The sequence below is a fragment of the Sapajus apella genome, unplaced genomic scaffold, assembly GCF_009761245.1.
Source record: "Sapajus apella isolate SASKATOON/1434 unplaced genomic scaffold, GSC_monkey_1.0 scaffold1, whole genome shotgun sequence".
Classification (NCBI taxonomy): domain Eukaryota; kingdom Metazoa; phylum Chordata; class Mammalia; order Primates; family Cebidae; genus Sapajus; species Sapajus apella.
Genome location: NW_022436941.1, coordinates 52,870,603 through 52,892,478, shown reverse-complemented (window position 1 = coordinate 52,892,478; position 21,876 = coordinate 52,870,603). Strand labels below are relative to the sequence as shown.

General features: G+C 33.3%; 2 protein-coding genes across 5 annotated transcripts in view; one reads left to right on the top strand and one right to left on the bottom strand.

The window, feature by feature from the left end:
- Window positions 1-21,876, top strand: part of RASA1 (RAS p21 protein activator 1) — a 114,510-nt gene that overhangs the window by 73,794 nt on the left and 18,840 nt on the right. For both annotated transcript variants that reach the window (XM_032276581.1, XM_032276589.1), the window contains exons 8-13: window positions 920-1,070; window positions 3,972-4,050; window positions 10,438-10,558; window positions 11,236-11,392; window positions 17,580-17,667; window positions 19,847-19,924. In XM_032276581.1, the coding sequence (XP_032132472.1) occupies window positions 920-1,070; window positions 3,972-4,050; window positions 10,438-10,558; window positions 11,236-11,392; window positions 17,580-17,667; window positions 19,847-19,924 (674 nt within the window). The remainder of the gene's footprint in view (window positions 1-919; window positions 1,071-3,971; window positions 4,051-10,437; window positions 10,559-11,235; window positions 11,393-17,579; window positions 17,668-19,846; window positions 19,925-21,876) is intronic.
- Window positions 15,349-21,876, bottom strand: part of CCNH (cyclin H) — a 50,691-nt gene continuing 44,163 nt past the window's right edge. The window contains exons 11-12 of one of the 3 annotated variants that reach the window (XM_032276617.1): window positions 21,588-21,680; window positions 15,349-15,752 (exon numbers count right to left, since the gene is read on the bottom strand). The gene's annotated coding sequence lies outside the window, so the exon portion shown is untranslated. Of the gene's footprint in view, window positions 15,753-18,398; window positions 21,681-21,876 lie in introns of those variants that run through there. The other 2 variants (XM_032276620.1, XM_032276631.1) reach the window with 2 other exon arrangements.

Sequence of the window (21,876 nt, the reverse complement as noted above, 5' to 3'; positions counted from 1 at the left end):
AAATTAATATGACATATTTAATATATGATAATTTGCTTCTATAATTCCTTGCAGGAGCATACCTATTGAATAAAGTACAGCGTATGTGTATTGATTTTGATAATTCATATACATATTTCAGTTGTTTTGAATCTACCTTTATAAAAAGCTTTTGGTACTATTTTATTACAGTCATTATTTTTTAATTTTTTAAAAGAGATTCTTGTATTTATCTTTGTACACTTGTGAAATTATATGATTGAGCCTATTTAATATGTATTAATTTTAACATTTTCCAAAACTCTTGTGCTTATAAATACAAAGTTAAAATTGACTTGTATTGTTGGTTTAACCATCCTGTCACTGTTTATTCTCACTAAATATAGGATAGGATCTTGCTGTGTTGCCCTGGCTGGTATTGAACTCCTGGGCTCAAGTGATTCTTCTGAGTAGCTGGGATTATATGCATGTACCACTGTGCCTGGCACAATCGTTATTGTTTAATGATTAATTGAAAACATTAGCTAAGCACAGAGTATTCTTAAGCAAAATTAGTTTTTACTTTTTAGAATCTTATCAAGAGGATTTACAAACAGAATTTAGCAGTTTTAGCTCATATTCCCTAATTTTGCTTAGGTTACCTTTTGAAATTACGACAGGTGTAGACATTAATGACCAGAGGTTATGCCATAAAATTTCTGCTCTCTACTTTTATGTATTAAAGCTGGTAAGACACATCAGAGAGAGCAGATAGACAAAATGGATAGTTGTGAATCATAAACCAGAAAATTTGAAAGAAAATTTGTTTAAAAAAAAAAATGTTCCGGTAAAAATTTACATATGTTTATGACTTTGAATGGACTTTGTAATAATACTACTTAACATCTTTTCTTTTTTATTTGATAATTAGGTAACAAAACTAACAGATTAATTTTTACAGTTGGTCAAGTCTGCAGTTTTCTTGTGAGGCCCTCAGATAATACTCCTGGTGATTATTCACTTTATTTTCGGACCAGTGAAAATATTCAGCGATTTAAAATATGTCCAACACCAAACAATCAGTTTATGATGGGAGGCCGGTATTATAACAGGTAAATCATAATTTTTTTTAGCTACCTTTTACTTTTGGCAAAAATAGTTAAAATCTTGACAATAAAAGATTCAAAATTATATAAAAGTTTGTAACTTGTAAAAATTATAAGACCTTCAATATAATTGCATAGCAGTCATGCCCAATAATTCTTTAGACAGTGCCAAAAAAAAATATGAATACAAATTAGTAACTTATACTTTGTTTCCTTTCAAAGTAATTTTTGCGATTTTAAAATTAGACATAAGCTGTTTGCACAAAATTTGCTAAATCTATATATAATCTGTAGGAAGAGCAAAATATCTAAGAAAAAGAAAATATTATTATCTTATTAGTGAGATACTTTAGTATAAAAAAAAAAGTTTCTGAAGTTACCTGAGACTTATTATACAGATTATCATGTAATTGAGTTGTTCTCAAGTTGACATTTCTTATATGTGATTGTTGCTTTTTACTTCTCATTTTCAAAGTAAACTAATTGTCCCAAAACTCAGAATGAATTATTACTTGATTAGGAAAATAAGTTAATAGAGGAAACCCTATGATAGAATGTCAGACATTTTTCTATCAAATAGAAAATAATCTTCATTTGTGAATGTAAAGGTTTTCCTATAACTAGTAACTGTAGAGCAACGCTGTTTTCCTTTTTCAGAGGCTGGTATAATCTTGTTCTAAAACACTTACATTTGCCTAGTTTAACCCCTCAGTACCACAGTAGCAATCTATCTGAATTAGAATTTATCAAACTAGACATTTTAATGAAGAGAGATTCTGTAGCTGGTTTACCTGAAGAAACAAAAAATAAAACAAGTTCTTCTGGTTGCTTGCTGGAAGCTCAGTTGACTGTTACAAGACATCAGATGTAAGATGGGAGTCTAGGCAGCTGGACCCTTTTGCCTACCTCATACACAAGTTGCTTGAGTACTTTCTGCATGACAATCTGAGTTCTAGGTGTCCTCACTGAAAATACAGCTAGTTGCAATTTGAACTCTTTAAGAAAGTAATTTTTCCCATTTCTAGTTTTCTAGAGATTTAGAACATACAAAATAATACATTGAAAACATATTTTCTTCTTAACTGAATGAATGTCCATATTGAGATCGTTTTTAAAGATAAAATGATTTATACAGAATTTTTGGAAGTTTGTTTTGTCACTAAAACTTCCTTAAGATACATCACACAAAATTGGAAATTCTTGTTGCATAGTGGAGGCACTAGGTAAAACACGAAAAGGTAGTTGCTTTTTGTTGCTAAATACCATGATGGAACATGAAAAAAGAAGAAGTATTTTAAGTGATTTCTGTCCAAATTATTGCAATATTATTAGTCTGTTTTCAAAATGAGGATTTTTTAAAAAAGTTAAATGTATATTAATTTAGTGGCCTTGACCATTCCCCAAGAACTTTGATTTTTAGAATTTTTATTCCCTCTGAATTTGTTTACAAATTCATGTTACTGTTTCTAGTTTTAACAGTAAACTTTTTAAAGAAAGCCCCAAATTATGTTAATCAGGTGCCATGAAAATGAAGGATTTTGTAATTGTTTTGGAAATATATATTGCATTTCAGCATTAACATTAGTAACAATGTCAGAAATAATTCCTAGCAAGAAATACAGCCATACTCTGCTGTCCCATCTCTCCATCAACTATACATACGAGACCTTTGAGAAAGAGAGGCAGTAGTTACATCTTTCATTTGGAAACTGTTAAGACATAACTTTAATATTCCTATATTGAGAGTTTTAAAAAAGCCAAAAAGGCATTTAATAGCAAATTTAATTCAGCAGACATTTATAGACTTATCTACTTTGTGAAATATACTGTACAAATCCTGTTTTGTAAATACATTAAAGAAAAAGATACAATTTCTTCATTATTGGTGCTCAGGTTTATTAGAAGAGATAGTGTAGTATGCAGACTGTGATAAATTCAGGGGATGTATAAATGTGCATGGGAATCAGTAGATGAGATTTCAGTGGTTGGTGAGAAGGAAGAGCATGGATTTTGGCCAGACCTTGAGGATTATTAACATTTATCTATGCTTCAAGAAGAGTGCACATGGTTTTATGTGCTAAGTGCATTACGAAAATTAAAATATGTCTGGAGAAGTGTTTCCTAGGTGGCTTAAAAGTTGCCATTTGTCCAGTATATTAAAGGGAAGTTTAAAATTCCAAGATTTCCATATTCAGGACAATAGAATGATCTTACTGATTATAGAGGAATAAGTTTATATTTAAAAAATTATGCGGTTCACTAAAATTTATATTAAAATACATTGTCATTTTATTTTCAATTTTGTTTTTTAAAATATTTTCCCAGTATTTAGAACAATTTGTAGCACTTTTAATCAAAATAATCAATAAACTTTTCTCTCTATAGTGATAATCCTACATGTAAGATTAACTCGTTTTTTAATTCTATTTTTGCCAAAATGTGTTTTATGACCTGTTTCTGGTCTGAAACCAGAATGTGTAAATGTTGTGATAGTAAAAATTCTTAATTTACCTGAACTTGCTTCCTAAATAAATGCCATGTTTCTGTGAATTCTTCATTCGTAGTATCTCAGAAGTACTCTTAGGGGTGAAAAAAAAGGTAGACTTTCAATTACTTCCTCATTTATGGTGACTCTTTGAGTATGGCATTGTTGGCTTGGCTGCCCTCTTGATGTGTATGCAAAATCAGAATCTGTGCTGTGTATTCTGGCGTGTAAACCCATATTGAGAACATTCTAGTTTTTCTAAAATAATATGAACATTACACATTTATTCTATTAATATATTTGTGTTATGTGCTTTGAAAAAAATTTATTTATTAGATAATCTTTGGTAGAAAGTTCACACATATTTTTAAGGATTTTGCATTTTTATGAGAGATTCATATTAGAAATTTTTATTTTAACAGCATTGGGGACATCATAGATCACTATCGAAAAGAACAGATTGTTGAAGGGTATTATCTTAAGGAACCTGTGCCAATGCAGGTCAGTGTTGCGTTACTTATTTCAGTAATTAACATTTTATTTTAAAATGCATTTTGGTGGTATGTTTTTGCACACATTTGTACAATTAAGCTTGGATACAATTTAAAACTGCAGATTACTTAGATTTTTTATAAAGTGAACTGTAAGAGAATCTTTTAGTTTTTATCTATGTTGATTTAGATAATCAGGAACATCCTAGTGTCTTTTTGATAATAGAACCAGTTGTGGGGAAAGGCATGTTGCACTAGGTCCAGGAGTGAGTTTGTTGGAGGCAAAAGTAGAGACAGCAGGGATAAACCACAGCCATGCTTATTAAAGACTGGGGAGTACTAAAAGGAAATAAAAAATGATACAAGAGGATTAGGGCAAAAACTGGTTTACACTTTTTCTTTATTTGCCTGTAGTTTTATGGTGAGAGAATTTGAGAATGTCTGTATACTCTGAGTAAAAACTATACAGTAATAAAGAAGAGAATGATGATGTATAGGGAAATGGGTGGTGGCAGTATCTTATCAACAAGGTCCTAGAGAAGACAAAAATGAATAGAATGTAGAATATAAAAGGAAAGATTGGCCATGAGCAAGAGAGCCTATTAAATATTAATTGCTTATGGTGATTAGCCTGTTTCTTCCTCATTGCACTTTCTGAAGTGTATGGTAGGGAAATGGTGTAACGGGTTAGGAAAAGGTGCACCAAAAGAGGGATTAATAATTTTTCTAAGTGGAAAATGGAGGTACTGATATTCTAGCGACATAAAAGATTGCTAAGGGTTTTGGGTACCCAGCTGCAGTTGTACAGTGATTTGTAGTGTGCCTCGTTTTTTGATGTTTCCTCCTCTTAACAAGTTCATTTCTGATGGCTATACCTACTATTTATTGCAGTTATGGGAGGGGCTGCTGGTAAGAAATCATTATTTGAAGCCAAATACAAATTCAAGAATCATCATGATCTTGTCACATTTTAATATACAGGCACACCTTGTTTTATTGTGCATTGTCTTATGCTTCAAAGATAGTGAGTCTTTTACAAATTGAAGGTTTGTGGCAACAAGGACATCTGTTGCTACTGTTTTTCCAAAGCATGTGCTCATTTGTGTCTTAGTGTCACATTTTGGTAATTCTTACAGTGTTTCAGACTTGTTCACTATTATATGTTGATCTGTGATCAGTGATCTTTAATGTTACTATTGCAATTGTTTTGGGGTGCCATGAACTGCATCTGAAGAAGACTGCAAGCTTAATGGATAAGTGTGGTGTATGTTCTGACTACTCCATTGACTGGCTGGTTCTGTTTCTGTTCCTCTCCTTGGGCCTTCCTATTCCTTGAGACACAACGCTATTGAAATTGGGCCAGTTAATACCCTACAATGGCCTCTAAATGGTCAAGTGAAAGAAAAAGTCACATGTCTCTCACATTAAGTCAAATGCTACAAATGATTAAGCTTAGTGAGACAGGCATGGTGAAAGCCAAGATAGGCTGAAAGCTAGGTCTCTCTTGCACCAAACAGCCAAGTTGTGAATGAAAGTAAGAGTTGTTGAAGGAAATTAAAAGTGCTACTCCACTGAACACATGAGTGATAATAAAGTGAAACAGACTTATGGCTGATATGGAGAAAATTTGAGTGGTTTGGATTAAAGACTAAACCAGAGATAACATTCCGTTAAGCCAAAGCCTATCCAAAGCAAGGCCTCTCATCTGTTCTTTGAAGGGTGATAGAGGCGAGGAAGCTGCAGAAGAAAAATTGGAAGCTAGCAGAGGTTGGTTCATAAGATTTAAGGAATGATGCTATCTCCATAACATAAAAGTGTAAGGTGAAGCAAAAAGTGCTGATGTAGAAACCGTAGCAAGTTACCCAAAACATCTAGCTAGTTTTTCAGAAGGTAACTAGCAAGCTATCGAGAAGGTAACTGATGAAAGTGGCTAACAACAGACTTTCAGTGTAAAGAAACCATCCTTCTTTCATGGCTAGAGTTTTAATGCTTAGCTTTGAAGCTTCAAAGGTCTGGCTGACTCTCTTGTGAGGGGCTAATGCAGCTGGTGACTTTAGGTTGAAGCCAACTGACAATTCTGAAAAACCTAGAAGCACCAGAATTATGCCAAATCTACTGTGCCAGTGCTCTGTCAATGGAACTATAAAGCCTGCGTGATAGCCCATCTGTTTACAGCATGGTTTACTGAATATTTTAAGGTCACTGTTGAAACTTGCTCAGAACAAAATATTTCTTTCAAAATGTTACTGATTACTGACAATGCAACTATTTACTCAAGAGCTCTGATAGAGATGTACAAGGAGAATGTTGTTTTCATGCCAGTTAACACAACTTTTATTCTGTAACCCATGGATCAAGGAGTAATTTTGACTTTCAAATCCGTAGTTAAGAAATAATTTCATATTGTTATAGTTTCCAAAATTAGTGATTTCTCTTACGGATCTGGGCAAGGTTAACTGAAAACCCCTTGGAAAGGATTGATTGTTCCAGATGCCATTAAGAACATTTGTGATTCATGGGCATAGACTACAATAACAACAGAAGTTTGGAAGAACCTGATTCCAACCCTTATGGATAACTTTGAGGGGCTCAAGACTACAAGATGACTTTGAGGAGGAAGTAACTGCAGATATGGTAGAAACAGCAAGAGAACTAGATTTGGAAGTAGAGCCTGAAGATGTGACTGAGGCTTTTGTGATGAAACTGGAGTGAAAGAGGAGTTGCTTGTTACGGATGAGAAAAGAAAGTAGTCTCTTGAGATGGAATCTACTCCTGTGAAGATCCTGTGATCACTGTTGAAATGAAAACAAAGGATTTAGAATACTCTATAAACTTACTTGATAAAGCAGCAAGAGGGTTTGAGAGGAATGCCTCTAGTTTTGAAAGAAGTTCAACTATGGGTAAAATGGTAACAAACAGCATTTTAGGGAAATTCTTTTGTCAAAGGAAGAGTCAATTGATGTAGCAGACTTCATTTTTAAGAAATTGCCATGACCACCCCAACCTTTGGCAGCACTGCCCTAATCACTCAGCAGATATCAGTATCAAGGCAAGAGACTCAGTGAAGGCCTAGATGACCGGAGTCAGGGTCTTGCCCTATGACTCAGGCTGCAGTACAGTGGTGCAACTGTAGCTCACTGCAACCTTGAATTCCTGGGCTCAAGCAATTCTTCTGTCTCATCCTCTCCAGCAGCTAGGACTACAGGTGTACACCACCGTGCCTAGCTAATATTTTTTGTAGAAATGTCTTACTGTGTTGCCCAGGCTAGTCTTGAATTCCTAGCCTCAAGCAATCCTTCTGCCTTGGTCTCCCAAAATGCTAGGATTATAGGTGTAAACCACCTTGGCTGGACCAACAGTTTTATTAATAAAGTAAATTAACACAAGTACATTGTTAGACATAATGCTATTGCACACTTAATAGACCATAGTATAGTTGTAAACATAACTTCTACTTGCACTGTGAAACCAAAAGATTTATATGGCTGGCTTGATTGTGGTGGTCTGGAGCCAAATCTGCAGTACCTCTAAGGTTTTATATTCCGAAGTCATTTTACAAATAATTCGCATCAGCAAGAATCAAAGTATAATCCAAAAACAATTTCATTGGAAAATGTATTAAGAATTCAAATGTAGCACACCCAAATTTTTGTTTCATGTTTTCATGGTTAGAAAGGTTTACATACCTGAAATGCACAATCTTTTCAGTGCAACTAACAGTTCTTTACCCTTCATGCACAGACCTGGAACACAGCCATCTTGTAAATTCTGATTCCAGATTTAGAATCGGATACATGTCTGATATGTTCTACTTGTAATTACTTTGGTTCTTCTTGCATTGTATCTATCAAATGCAGTACCAATTCCAGATTTTAAATACATCAGTACTGAAATCTAGCTTATGACTCTTTCTTGTTTTTGTATTATCAAAATGCAGTTGTTTTTTTGAAATGAAGTTTCACTCTTTTTTGATCTCCACTCACTGCAACCTCCATCTCCCAAGTTCAAGCGATTCTCCTACCTCAGCCTCCCATGTAGCTGGGATTACAGGCGTGTCCACCATGCCTGGCTAATTTTGTATTTTTAGTAGAGATAGGGTTTCAGCCTTTGGCCAGGCTGGTCTTGAACTCCTAACCTCAGGTGATTGGCCTGCCTCAGCCTCCCAAAGTGCTGGCATTACAGGTGCGAGCAAAATGTAGTACTTTTGAAAACTTTGATGGCTCATAATTTTGTTGGATAGTACAGTGTCCTTTGCACCATACTTGTAAAATATTTTTGTTTAGATTTTAAAACACCAATTAACACTGATGTTGGAGAGTGATCAGTAAATTTAAAAATTTCTGTTATATGTTTACTTTCAGTAATGTTTTATACAAATGGCCTTTAATGTTTGTCTATTCACAAATCATGTTAAGTAAATTTTGATGTACATAGAAATTTAAACAATAGTCTCTCATTTCTTTTTAGCAAAACAGGATAATCCAGGTTTTTATCACAAAATATTGCATGGTGACATTCTTCCTGTTTAATAACTGATCAGATGAGAACATCATATTTCCTTTTTTCCCTTATAAATAATATGGTTCACTCAGTGCTGCTTGAGTTTGAGGAAATTCAAGTATATCATCACTGAAAAATCACAGCCTGAGATTTGTTTATCAAAATCAATTCTGCCATCATTAGTTCTGCTGTTTCTTTGCAGTCATCTTATTATTTTTCTAATTGTCAAACATCTTCCTGTGTCATTTTTTTCTCTTTACCATTTATAAGCAGAAAATAAAGAGTTCTGCTTATAAAAACCCTTTTATACTTTTCCAAAGGATGCTGCATCTCTATTGCATCACTCTGGGCTTTTTTGTCAGCATTTTTGTCAAGCCCAGAGTGATGCAATAGAGATGATTTATTTCATTGTCACATCATCCTCTAGGCCAGGTGTTGGCAGAAGTTTTCTGTAAAGGGCCAGATAGTAAATATTTAGGGTTTTGTAGTTCATTTAGTTTGTCTACTAAAGTCTGCCTATTTGGAAGCAACCACAGACGGGATGTTAGGGAATGAGCATGGCTGTGTTCCAATAAAACGTTATGTATAAGAAACAGGTGGTGGATTGGATTTAGCATGGATGCCATAGTATGTCAGCCTTGTTGTAGGCAATTCATTCTTCTGTTTTTTATTATTTTAGGATTTTTTTTTTAGCATACTTGGGAATAATTCTAAGTAATGATGAATAGTTTCTAGGATGCTGAAACAGCATAATGTTTCAAGATATAGGAGAGAGAGAATTATGAAAATCCCACAGCATATCTTAGATTTATAAGAGGATTGAATGGAACCATGAAGTTTGTAATATGGACTGAAAATCATAAAATATTAATGCTTGCAACATAGTAAGAACTACGCCAAAAAGAAATAGAAAAACTAAAACTGAGTCCAATTCACCTTGATAGTAAAATTGAAGATTCGTTTATTCTGGAAGGATCATAATAAAGGCTTCCTGATATAATTCTTTTTTTCAGGGGATTTAGCAATTTATGTCAGTTCTGCCAAAATGTAACACGCAATCCTAAAAATGGCATTATACAAAATTGGGCAATAAAAATCACAGGGCTTTTGGGAAAGGTGAGGTTAGGGGTGTAACACTTAGAAATTTCATCAGTGATACATTAAGAAAGTAAGAACCTAATATGTTGCTTAGTTTTATACATACAAAATGATTAACAAATATGTACATACTACAATAAATATGGCACTTTACCTTGAAAAAAGGCCTGAAGTTTACATGTGGAAATGGCCATTGGTAAGGTTGAAGCATAGGAATGTTGCAGAATGGCAGAGGAGGATTATCTGATATCAGGGTTATAACACCAGCTATGGATGGATGGGTGTAGCATGTGACACACTTAGTGAATTGAGGGAACTGTTAGGTATTTGAGGTGTGTATGTTTTGTACATTATTATTTCTTAGTTTACCTGGGTACTGTTGTCTGTATTCACCTAGCATTTCTACAGACATAATTGTGCATAAGCAAACATGATTTTGCTTTATGCTTACATTGGGTCCTAATTTAGTTATGCTGGGACAAGTTTATGTTTTTAAAACATTGTTTGCTGTAAAATATAACTGACTGTATTTGAAAATAGTTTATTAGTTGTAGTTAGAAAAAGACAACTTGTTCTTGGGAATGACAAGGAAACCTTTCTGTGAAAGTTGTCTGTGTTCTTGGGAAAAAATAAGTAAACCTTTCTGAGAATTTCTTTGGAAAGCAAAAGACTGTTTATGTGTTATGTACATCTAGATTTTAGTATTTTAAGCACTTTGGCTTTTAATTGGTATTTAATAGATTTTTACCTCATTTCCATCAAGAATTATAAAATAATTTTAATGTTTTTTAAAATTCAGGATCAAGAACAAGTACTCAATGACACGGTGGATGGCAAGGAAATCTATAATACCATCCGTCGTAAAACAAAGGATGCCTTTTATAAAAATATTGTTAAGAAAGGTTATCTTCTGAAAAAGGGTAAGTAATTTCAGAATTTTCTCATTAACCCATTTGACAGAGACATTGTAAATATGGAGCTCCAAATTATTGTAATACATAGTCAATAAGTTGTTTTGACATGAGTTATTAATAATTGACACTTGTTTACAGCCTACATATAAGCATCCTTCAAAATTAGAGTGTAGGTATATTAAAGGTCTACAGTTTCAACCAGAATCTTTGTTTCTTCCGCCCATGGTTTTTTTTTTTTTTTTTTTCCCTTTGAGGAACTCCTTATGGCACATGTCCCATCATAGTATTGATATTTTACAGATTTTCCTCAATTTGACATAAAGGCATGTTGGGGAATTGTGGCTAGGGGTGTCCTTTAGTGAAGAATTTTTTCTTAAAGCTGGAAAATAATTACTCCAAAACAAGAATTCTGATGATTTCATCATGTTGAAATATCTGAAGATATAGTTAAGGTATTCTCACCATTTACTCTGTGATTAATTAAAACAAGTAATACAACAAGATATTTTTGTACATGTTCGTTACAGGCATTTTCTCATTATGTAAGAATTGGCATATTACATAAGCTTTGGAATAAAAATTGATTCATATTATTTTCAGCAACACTAATATATAGGACTTCACAATTTATTGTTTGGCTAAAACAATGTTTTGTTTGTTTTTTTTTTTTTTTAAAAAAACAGGCAAAGGAAAACGTTGGAAAAATTTGTATTTTATCTTAGAGGGTAGTGATGCCCAACTTATTTATTTTGAAAGTGAAAAACGAGCTACAAAACCAAAAGGATTAATAGATCTCAGTGTCTGTTCTGTCTATGTTGTTCATGATAGTCTCTTTGACAGGTAAGATGGTTTTCTTTTGGAATTGTCTTAGCAATTAAATAGTGGGTATAAACTAAGCAAACCAATTTTGAGAGCCCTAAATCATCTTCTAAAAGCAGATTTACTTTCTAGGTAATTTTTGCCTTCTTTGCTTAATTTTAGACAAACATATGCATAAAGTCTACTCCATTGTACTGCATAGAAATCTTTAGAATGACATTTCCTGTAGTATATGTTTTCTCCCTGCCCCCACCAGCAGTCTTTTGAGTGATTTAGAGTCTTTGTCACCTTTCCTGTTTTTTTCACATGCTTTTACCTCAGTGCACCCAACACTACTAGGTGCACTCAATTCTGCTATTAACTCTGTAAGCAAGTTCTTAAGAAAGTTAACATTTAAAAATAATATTAAAATTGTTTTGATAGGAAAAATGTATTTGAAATAAAAAAAGCATTCTTCTTACATTGACTTTCTTGGTTTTTAAAAATGAATATAAATGTATAAGCTGAATTCTAAACATCACAAGACAAATCCAGCTCTTGATTACATCTGGATTTTTGCTCAAGAACAAGGCCCTTTCTTTACCTTTCACCATTAATATTATCAGTAATCCATCCCAGTCTTCTTAGATGTACTTACCGCTTTTATTACTCATTGTTATGATTAATAAGAAGGCAGTTAAAAAAATGTTTCAACAGCTTGTTTTTCTGCTGCAGGATGGCATTTCTGTACATTTTATCCTGTTGAAATATTTCTCTTCAAGAGAAATATCTAAAATACATAGCCTTGTCATTTCTTTTTTCAGAGTGTGTTTAGGAGATCACATTAGTGTTATATGTGATTTTGACAGTTTTTAAAAATGATCAAACAGGTTTGGGAAATGCCGATTGAACAAATAGTTTTACTTATAGCACGGTTTTTGTAGCCTTAGTGTTTATATTGTGGATCTCTAAAATAGTATGAATTACTCCATAAATTCATTTTACAAAGATACCGTCCTTTTCCTCCCCTGAATACTCTCTAATACCTCATAAAGAGTTGTTCCAAAACAACTCTTGAGATTTCTCAAGATAGGATTTCTTGAGATTTCTTACCCCCTCCTTCAACACCTAAGAATCTTAGCCTTCAAATGTGGTTGGATCAGACATCTGGCTCTTTTTGTCTTTCGTTCTACTCTGCACCCTTCTTGTGGGTTGAATTCTTCCTCAAGCCAGTTCCCTACGTGGTAGCAAGGTGGCAAACAGCACCAGAGAAAGGGCTGTAAGCATTCACTCCCTTAATTATTAAAAATCTTGAAAATATGCTGTTGAGCCACCTCTGAGCCAATTTTTAGTTCTGGGTTACCTGAGGTAAAAGGAATGGGATTATCCTGATAGAATGAGGAGGCCGTTTTGTGCCTAGATCTGTGGCTGGAAATGATCACACCCAAATAGTGAGGCTGCTATACTTAATCATCCTATTGTAGTACAAATATTTAACAAATGTTTTATATTTCAAAAATTATAACACTTGAAATCCTATCATCCTGAAAAAACTGTTCTAATTCATTATTTTATTGGGGCAAAAGAATGGTGCATAACATTTGGAGAGAGTTTTTTTTTTTTTTTTTTTTTTCCTCTTGAGACGGAGTTTCGCTCTTGTTACCCAGGCTGGAGTGCAATGGCGTGATCTCGGCTCACCGCAACCTCCGCCTCCTGGGTTCAGGCAATTCTCCTGCCTCAGCCTCCTGAGTAGCTGGGATTACAGGCACACGCCACCATGCCCAGCTGAATTTTTGTATTTTTAGTAGAGACGGGGTTTCACCATGTTGACCAGGACGGTCTCGATCTCTTGACCTCGTGATCTACCCGCCTCGGCCTCCCAAAGTGCTGGGATTACAGGCGTGAGCCACCGCGCCCGGCCGAATTTGATATATTTTTCATTGTTACTACTTCATAAATTAGCTTTAATTTACGAAGCTACTTTTTGTGTTCAAGCAGAAACTGTCTCATTTTCTTACATTTTTTCCTATTAACAAGTTAAAATTGTTTTAATTATCACTGTAAAATATATAAGGAAGTTCTTGAAAATAACATAATGAATTTGATATATTTTTCATTGTTACTACTTTATATATTAGCTTTAATTTACGGATATTTATTTTCCCACCATAAGGGCAATTTGGTGACTAACACTGGAAAGTAATTAGACTCATAAAAAGATTTAACTCGGCCAGAAAAGAAATACATTTGAAACAAAGAAGGTCCTATGGAAATGCTAGTTAAGTTTATGATTGATGATGAAGCATCATGATAGGAACATTTAAAGATTTATATGAAGATCGTCTTATGTTTGTAGACCTGAATATTATGAAATGGAGGCTCTAATAAAATCTGAGCTGCTTCAGTTGCATCTGTTTTCAGTCTTATGTGAGAAATGGAATCAAAGTACCTACTGTTGGATGCTGGAACATGTTAGCTGTCCAAAAGAAGAGTTTTGATAAAAGTTTATGATTACAGGAGAAAACTTTTTTGGTGAATGATACTCATTTTGCAGATTTACTGAAGAATGAGTGAACTTCCTCAAATTATATGTACATGTTTTGACAGTTTATGGATTTCAGGCAGAAATTCAGCCTTGGAAAAGTGAGGTTAAAAATGATTCACTAGTGATACTTACAACTGGAATGATATGAATCTTAAAGTATTAAGATTAATATAGCAGTATCTGTAAGATCGGACAAAAAGCTTTAGCATTATTTCAATAAACTTTATATGAACAGATGCAGTTAAGATTGGAAATCTGTTGGCACAATCAAAAGATCTACATTACACTTGACAGCAAAGGAGAAAGAATTGCTAGAGTTAACGAAGGATCAGATCCTTGAAGCACAAGTTAAAGATTCTGAATGATTCCTATTCTGGTTACTAACAAGAAAGGAGTTTCTATCTGGTAGGGGGGAAGGCAATAAATATACATTTACCACTTGCTGTAAGGTTGTAGCTTGCTGCTTGTGCAGTTTCTTGTTGAAGGTGACTTAAAAGAACTTGAAGATACTTTTTAAAAAAAAGTCTTTGTTATGAGTTATATTTAATGATACTCAGTCTGAAACCTAGTATGAAAAAGTTATGTTCGTAAGAACTAAAGTCTCTCATTTAGAAAACAGATTTTTTTTTTTTAAGGCTGGGCACGGTGGCTCACACCTGTAATCCTAGCACTTTGGGAGCCCAAGGTAAGCCAATCGCTTGAGCCCAGGAGTTGGAGACCAGCCTGGGGTGAGATGGTGAAACCCGTCTCTTTAAAAAATTAGCCAGGTGTGGTAGTGCGCACCACCTATGGTCCCAGCTACTCAGGAGGGTGAAGTATGAGGATTGTCTGATCCCAGGAAGTAAATGTTTGCAAAGGGCTGACTGTATACCACTACACCCACAGCAGTGAGACCCTGTCTCTAACAAAACAAAACAAAAATATGTTTTTCAAAGTATGCTAGGTTACAATCAAGCTATTTTTTTTAATATGTGCCTTTCTGTGAAATAGTAGGAGAAACAGTGAGAAAGACTGAATGCCAAGGCAAATAGCATTAACAAAATATATTTCAAGAAAATGAGATGACATCTCTACCATATAATAGGACAAGTTAAAAATAGGTTGATAAACAATGAATCATAATAGGATACAAATACCAGAGGACAGCAGGGGAAATTGTAGATTAATGTTAATACTTTTTCTTTATGTTATCATATTAATGCCAGCATGGAACATTTCCTGCTTTGTGTATACCTAGAACCTGAAATGTTGACCTTTGGCATTTAGGTGAAGTCTAATATGAAATTTAATAGCAGCCTTCTGTAGTAGGTGATTAGTGTACTTGCTCATCCTGATGCTGAATGAATGTTGGATGGCATTGCTTTTTTCTTGCATGGTTACACAGTTCTCTAGTTACACAGCTGTGTAATTTTTCCAGATTATTTTCAATATTAAGAGATCTCCAAGTCCTCTATTTCCTTGTATTAAACTTCTTAACTTTTAATACTGCATTACTTTACAGAAGCACAAGTAGAAAGATGCCTTAGTGATAAAAAGTTATTCTAGTGAATATCCACGTGGTAATTAATTTTTACACCATTTTTTCATAGCTGGATCTTATTGTGGTATTGATGGCTTTACATTTATTTATGAAAATGTTTTGCTGGATATTAAGTTTAAGATTGGCAGTCATTTTCTTTTTCTATTTTAAAGATAGTTTTCTGCCTTCCAACATTTTCATTGTCTTTCAAATTGTTTCTGTTTTTGAGGTAATATATTTTTGTCTTTTCTCTTAGAGGCAGTGTATCTCACTCAACTTTCTTTGGATGTTTTGCGATTTTTCCTTATATTTTCAGCAGTAAAACCAAAATTTACCTACTGTAAATTAAAAAAAAGAAAAAGAAAATTATCCTTATGTTTGTAGTGCTTCTTCAACCTGAGACCTGATGTTCTTTGTCAGTTGTAGAAAACCCTTGGTTAGTATCTATTTAAACTGTTAATGTCTAATTTAAACAGTTGTTCTGCCACAGTCTTTTTTCTTCTTGGATTCCTGTTAAAAAAGTTGCACTTTTCCCCATGCTGTTTTCTATGTTTTTCATCACTTTTTCCTCTGTACCAAACTGTATTTTCTTCTGGTCTTTTAGTTCACTAATATACCATTCTGCAGTGAAATTACTTTTTCAGGACTTCATTTTCTTACATTTTTCAATTTAGAATTTTCAGTTTTTAAAAGACCCAGTTTCTGGCAAATTTCTTGTTACCTATTTTCTTAAACATTTTAATTACTTGAAAGTCTTATCTGTCTTCAATATCTGGATAATTTGTATGTCTTTCTGCTGTTTTTGTCTTAGCTTTTAGCCATTTAATCCTGATGTCTGTAGTGTCTACTTATTTTGATTAAATGGTAGACATTGTGCATGAAAACCTATGGAAGCTATGGATGTTAGTTACTATGTCCATAAAGGATTGTTCTGATGATGTAGTGATAGTACATCTGGTGAAGGCTATTCTATTTCTGGTTTACCCTTATCATGAAGGCATAACCCTTTAAGGGGTCCTAATAGAAAGCCTGAAATCCATTTTTTTTCCTCCCAGCACTGTCAAACTACTGGATTTCTGGTTAGTTTTTTAGCCATTAAGCTACTGTTTTCTGCTTAGCATCTCCACTACACAGCTTAGGAACTGGCAAATGCCTTGAACAGAAAAGCTATGGAGAATGTCAGGTTCATTATAGTATGATCTTGGCTCCTCAGACAGCTACTTTGGTTGTTCTCCAGTGCTTTCCAATAGTTTTTGTTTTGTTTTGTTTTGTATAATGTTTTAAATTTTATCCAGCCAGGATGGTTAGTCCGATACAGGCAACTTTTTGGAATTGGAAGTTTCCAATTCCTATTTTCCATGATTACTTTTAAGACATTCTCAAAGCATGAAAAGATAGTGTTAAGCCTGTGCTCTGTGTATTTTGCTGTGGCCTCCTAACATTAGTGTGAGATAAAATCTTTGTTTAAAGCAGGAATAGAAGTAACATTTATTGAGCTCTAAAAACATGCAGGCCCCTAATAAATTTTATTAACATTTTCAAGTCTAGTTAGAAAGACATTTCCAAAAGAGATATAAATTGTTATCTAATATTGCACTTACATATCAAATGATTTATAATACTAAAGGAAGACAAGAACATTTGTTATACACAATTGTTCATTTAAACTCTAGAACAAGCATATGTATGAGGAGATGATGTTTCCATTTTAACAGGTGAAGAAAAATCGGTGAAGAAAAATTAGTTTAGAAAAATTTGAAAACATAGAATCACCTACAATCTCCTTAGACATAATTACTTAGAATATTTTTGGTCTAAGAACATTTCTAGTCTTTTTCCAGTGCATATAAAGCTTTTCAGATTAGCTGTGTGCAATTCTAGCAATTCAGCTTCAATTTTTGGGTAACTATATGTCTGATGTCTTTTACAATTGATTGAAAGTTCTTTACACTTTGAAAGACTGATAATATTTTAATAGTGCTGACATAAAATTTTCTAAAATATATACAACCGACCCTTTTTTGGTAATGATCTGGTACAGTGCAGAATTATTTCTCTAAATTAAGAATTACAATTTTATGTGAATTGTGAGTTTTTTAAAGTTGGTATAAATATTTTGCTATTTTCTATTAAGCTTCCTAATAATTTTCGTTTTTATTTTAAAGGCCAAACTGTTTTCAGATAGTAGTTCAGCACTTTAGTGAAGAACATTACATCTTTTACTTTGCAGGAGAAACTCCAGAACAAGCAGAGGTGAGATTACTGTTTCTTAAACTATTGTAAACTTTTGTGTTAGCCCATGTTTTATTAACTGGAATAGAAAACGACTGCATTCAAGATAAAGTGATAGAAAGAATGCCTGAAATCTAATCATCTCTTAAGGAATGAGACGTTTCATATGTAAAAAATGTTTTGCATAAATGCAGAAACAAACACAGTGAAGGGTTATTAGGAATGAAAACTCCATTTTAAATTGACCTTTGAGGCCAACTGAGAATGCTCATTAAAATACTCTGCGTAAAGGTTATAATCTCAGTACAATGCGAAGATAAGCCAGTTAGTTTTGCTAACAAGCATTAATTATTCTTCACTGGTTGAACTCTATGTCTGAAAATAAAAGTTCAGTCAACACAAAGAAAGATCTTTTTAGGAATCTTCCTTTCTACATGTTCTTCAAGCCAAGTCTAGATATAATGTCTACTTTAGCACTAGCTATTAATCCATGTGCAGTGTCCTTCTTATAGCTTGTATTGTTTTAAGTAATTCTGTGAAGAAATAATATTTAATAAACTGTTTAATAAAAAATATTTTCCAACAAAGGGAGACCCCAGCTCTACAACAAAAGTAAAAAATAAGCTGGGTGTTCTGACTTATAGGCAGGAAGATTACATGAGCACAGGAGTTTGAGTTACAGCAAGTAAGATCAAGACACTGTAATCCAGCCTAAGCAACAGACTGGGACACTGTCTCTTAAAATTTTTAAATTTTGCTTTCTTTGAACCGTAATATTACTGGAGTATATGGTTGTATTTTATACAAATATGGCTAAATTTCTGCTGATACTCAAAGGAATTTAAAGGTGGTTAAGAAGTGAAAGTGACTTTGTTGGAAATATAATTTTGCCAACCCTAGATATGAGGAACATGCCCTTAAAACTGGATCCTAGCATGAGACTCATAAATTTGAATAAGCCACTGTGTTTTGTGGCTCATATTAAATGTCATATTTCACATCTTTATAAACTATCTCATTTAAATGCTCATTTCACAGATAATGCACATAACATTTTTATGGCTATGTATCTCTAATCTTTAGATGAGAAAGGTAGGGCTCAAAACATTTTGGTAAGTTAGATGGTTTTTTAAAATGTTAGAAATTGAGTTAGGAATAGAAATTTAAACTTCAGTATCCTATTTTCTAGTCATTTTATCGTGGTCCCTCTTTCTGAATAAAAATGTCACATACCATAATGACATTTTAGCATGTTTTATAAGCCTTATAACATTTAAAAAATGTATTTATACATAATCTTTCTATATTCTATATTTCCATTAATGGCATTTCCAGTTTTTGTTGATTTGGTGAGCTGTGGGGGTCTCTGGTTATTCTCTTCTATTTCAAAAAGCTATGGTAACTGATTTGGTTTTAATTTGCTCTAATATAAAGACATTTTCTAAACATTGACAAAGTTCAGCTTCATTGAAATAGCCAACAAACTGAAAACATAATTGAATAAAGCAGTAGTACACAGCTTTCCAGAAACATGTAAAAACCAAAGTGAATATTTATATTTATTTTTAATAAACCTAAGTAGTTCTCTACTTTCTCCCAAAGCACTAGATAAACATTTAAAAAAAAACATGGCTGCAATTTGATTTGAATATTAGGCTGAAATAATTTTTTAAATCTAATGTTATATTTGAGAAGCTTAAAAAAAATAACCCAAGTCCTCTTATACATTTCTACTTGTATCATGGTCTAAAGTATAGATTAGCATCCTTGTCATCGAATCAGTCATCACAGTATCAGCTGGTTTTGCAATGAGCCATCTCCCCTTCTCACAAAATGTATCAAATTAAATTCCACCAAAGCTTGCCTCAAGTGTTAACAGCTTCATTAAACATAGACAGTTAATTTCCCCAAGGTAGTATGTGTTTGAGAGAAACAATTTCTTTAATGTAAATTTGATTTTTTGCCTAATTAATGGCCACTCATGGTGCATTTAATACATAAATTCAAACGAAGATTTATACAGAATTATAATTGTTTTGGTTATTGTTTTATTGGGGCATAAATAAAGTGCAGTATAGTCTGAGAACAGAAAAAGCAGTCTAAAGAAGGAAAGAATTGTTGAATTTGAAAAAACTGATTGATGATTTGGAAACCAAATAAACTAGTGTATATTTCTTTGAAATGATGTTTTTCTTTGTAGGATTGGATGAAAGCTCTGCAGGCATTTTGCAGTTTACGGAAAAGTAGTCCAGGGACATCCAATAAACGCCTTCGTCAGGTGAAGCTTAATTTTCTTTGATTTGTAGTTGTCACATTTTGCTTTAACATTTTGCCCTTTATGTTTTATTTTTATGTGAACTGTTTTGGGCATCATATCTTATGAGGGGTTAAGCTGCCACTTGCTTCAGTAGCAGGAAAACGTTACTTCTTTATGAAAGAGAATGTTTAGTCCATAATGCCAACTGTTAAAAACATAAGAAAGATTATTTATTCTTCCACTTAAAATAATAATACTATACCACCATAACAGAAACTGTTCTGTTGGGCATTTAATTTTCCTTCAAAAAATTATTTTGGCTTCTTTCAGAAAAGTAGAACATTGAAAAGATCATCAGATTTACAGTACTAATCCCAATAAACTTTTTTGGGATTTTCATTCTGAAGAACAGCTTTTGAAATGTACCGCTTAACTCTTAGGAGATATTTAATCTTATTTGAAACCATAACATGCCTATTACTTTCATTTGTGAAGAGTAGGCTTTCTCTTTTTTGCCTGTAGAAGGGTAACTTTATAACCTCCATTTATTGGCTTTTTTCTTTATAGTAATCCCTGTATAATTGGAAGAAGTTAGGCAAATTTTGACATACTTGAGGTTTTTAAAGAAAGTTTGGTACAATACTTATTTACTGACCAAAGTGTCGTCTGTTTTCTTCATGTGACTATCTGATAAGCTGAGTGATTAATATACTGTTCTACTGGGAGTGGATAATGGTTGATATTTAGTGACTAAATAGTCCCTGTAACCCAAAGTCTGGCTGTTGCCCAAGGAAATTTAAATATACACACAATCACCATGTGTTCATAACATTGTAACATTTGTAAGCTATAAAAAATCAGATTGGATTTTCGCAAATAAGAGCAAGTTGTATTTTGTATGAAACTTGAGCCATTAAATTGACATATGCAGGTATAATATAATCATAGCTAACATCTCTCAAGCACTTTTTATGTATCAGTAGACAGTGAGATTCAGTAATCTACATATACAGTTGACCCCCCCATTCATGGGTTCTGCATCAGTGGAATCTACCAATCGTGGGTCAAAAATATTCAGAAAAAAATACAATAAAAATATAGTATCACAATGATGCTGTTCATCGTATTAGGTATTACAAGTAATCTAGAGACGATTTAAAGCATATAGGAGGGTGTGCAGAGATTTTATGCAGGTACTATGTTATTTTCTATAAGGGACTTGAGCATCCTTGGGCTTTGTTATCTGCCAGGACAGAGAAGGGGAGGGGTTGGGATCAGTCCCGCAGATACTGAGGGACAACTAGTTTGTAATCCTTATGAAAATCTGTAGTGTAGACTTTCTACTTACATATTAGAAAAATGAGGCTTACAGGGACTGATTTGTCCAAGGCCACACAAGTAGTACATGGCAAGAGAGAAAGAGGACCTAGTGGGGTATAGCTCAGTGGTAGAGCATTTGACTGCAGCAGAGAAAGAGGACCTGACAGTAGAAGGGAGATGATCTAAACTGACAAATGACTTAGTATTTTTTATATTTGTATCCTTTCCTATAAAATAAGAAGGCAGAGTCAGTGTTTTAAAAAGTTTTAGCCATGGAACTCTATTTTATAGAAATAAAATCTTCTAGATAAGCATTATATAACATGCAGGGTTTTGATTTGAGTAGTGACAGTTGTTTACTTACATGAATAAAGAATTTTCCTCTCGACTTTTTCTCTGTATCATTGTTTTATGGTAGAAAAGGTGTATTTCTCCAAGAAGATAATGGTAGAAATAACTTGTAAAATAAAATTGCATTGTTTTATCTTCTTAGGTGGGAAGAATTATTTTAAATATTTTAATGTTTTAAGTACGTCATATAAAAAGGAAAAATAAAACCAAAGCTCATATTTTCTGAAAAAAAGGTGGAAAATAAGTCACTATATTGGGCTTTTTTATCTTATGAGTAATTGCTTTTGAAACTTAATGCAATT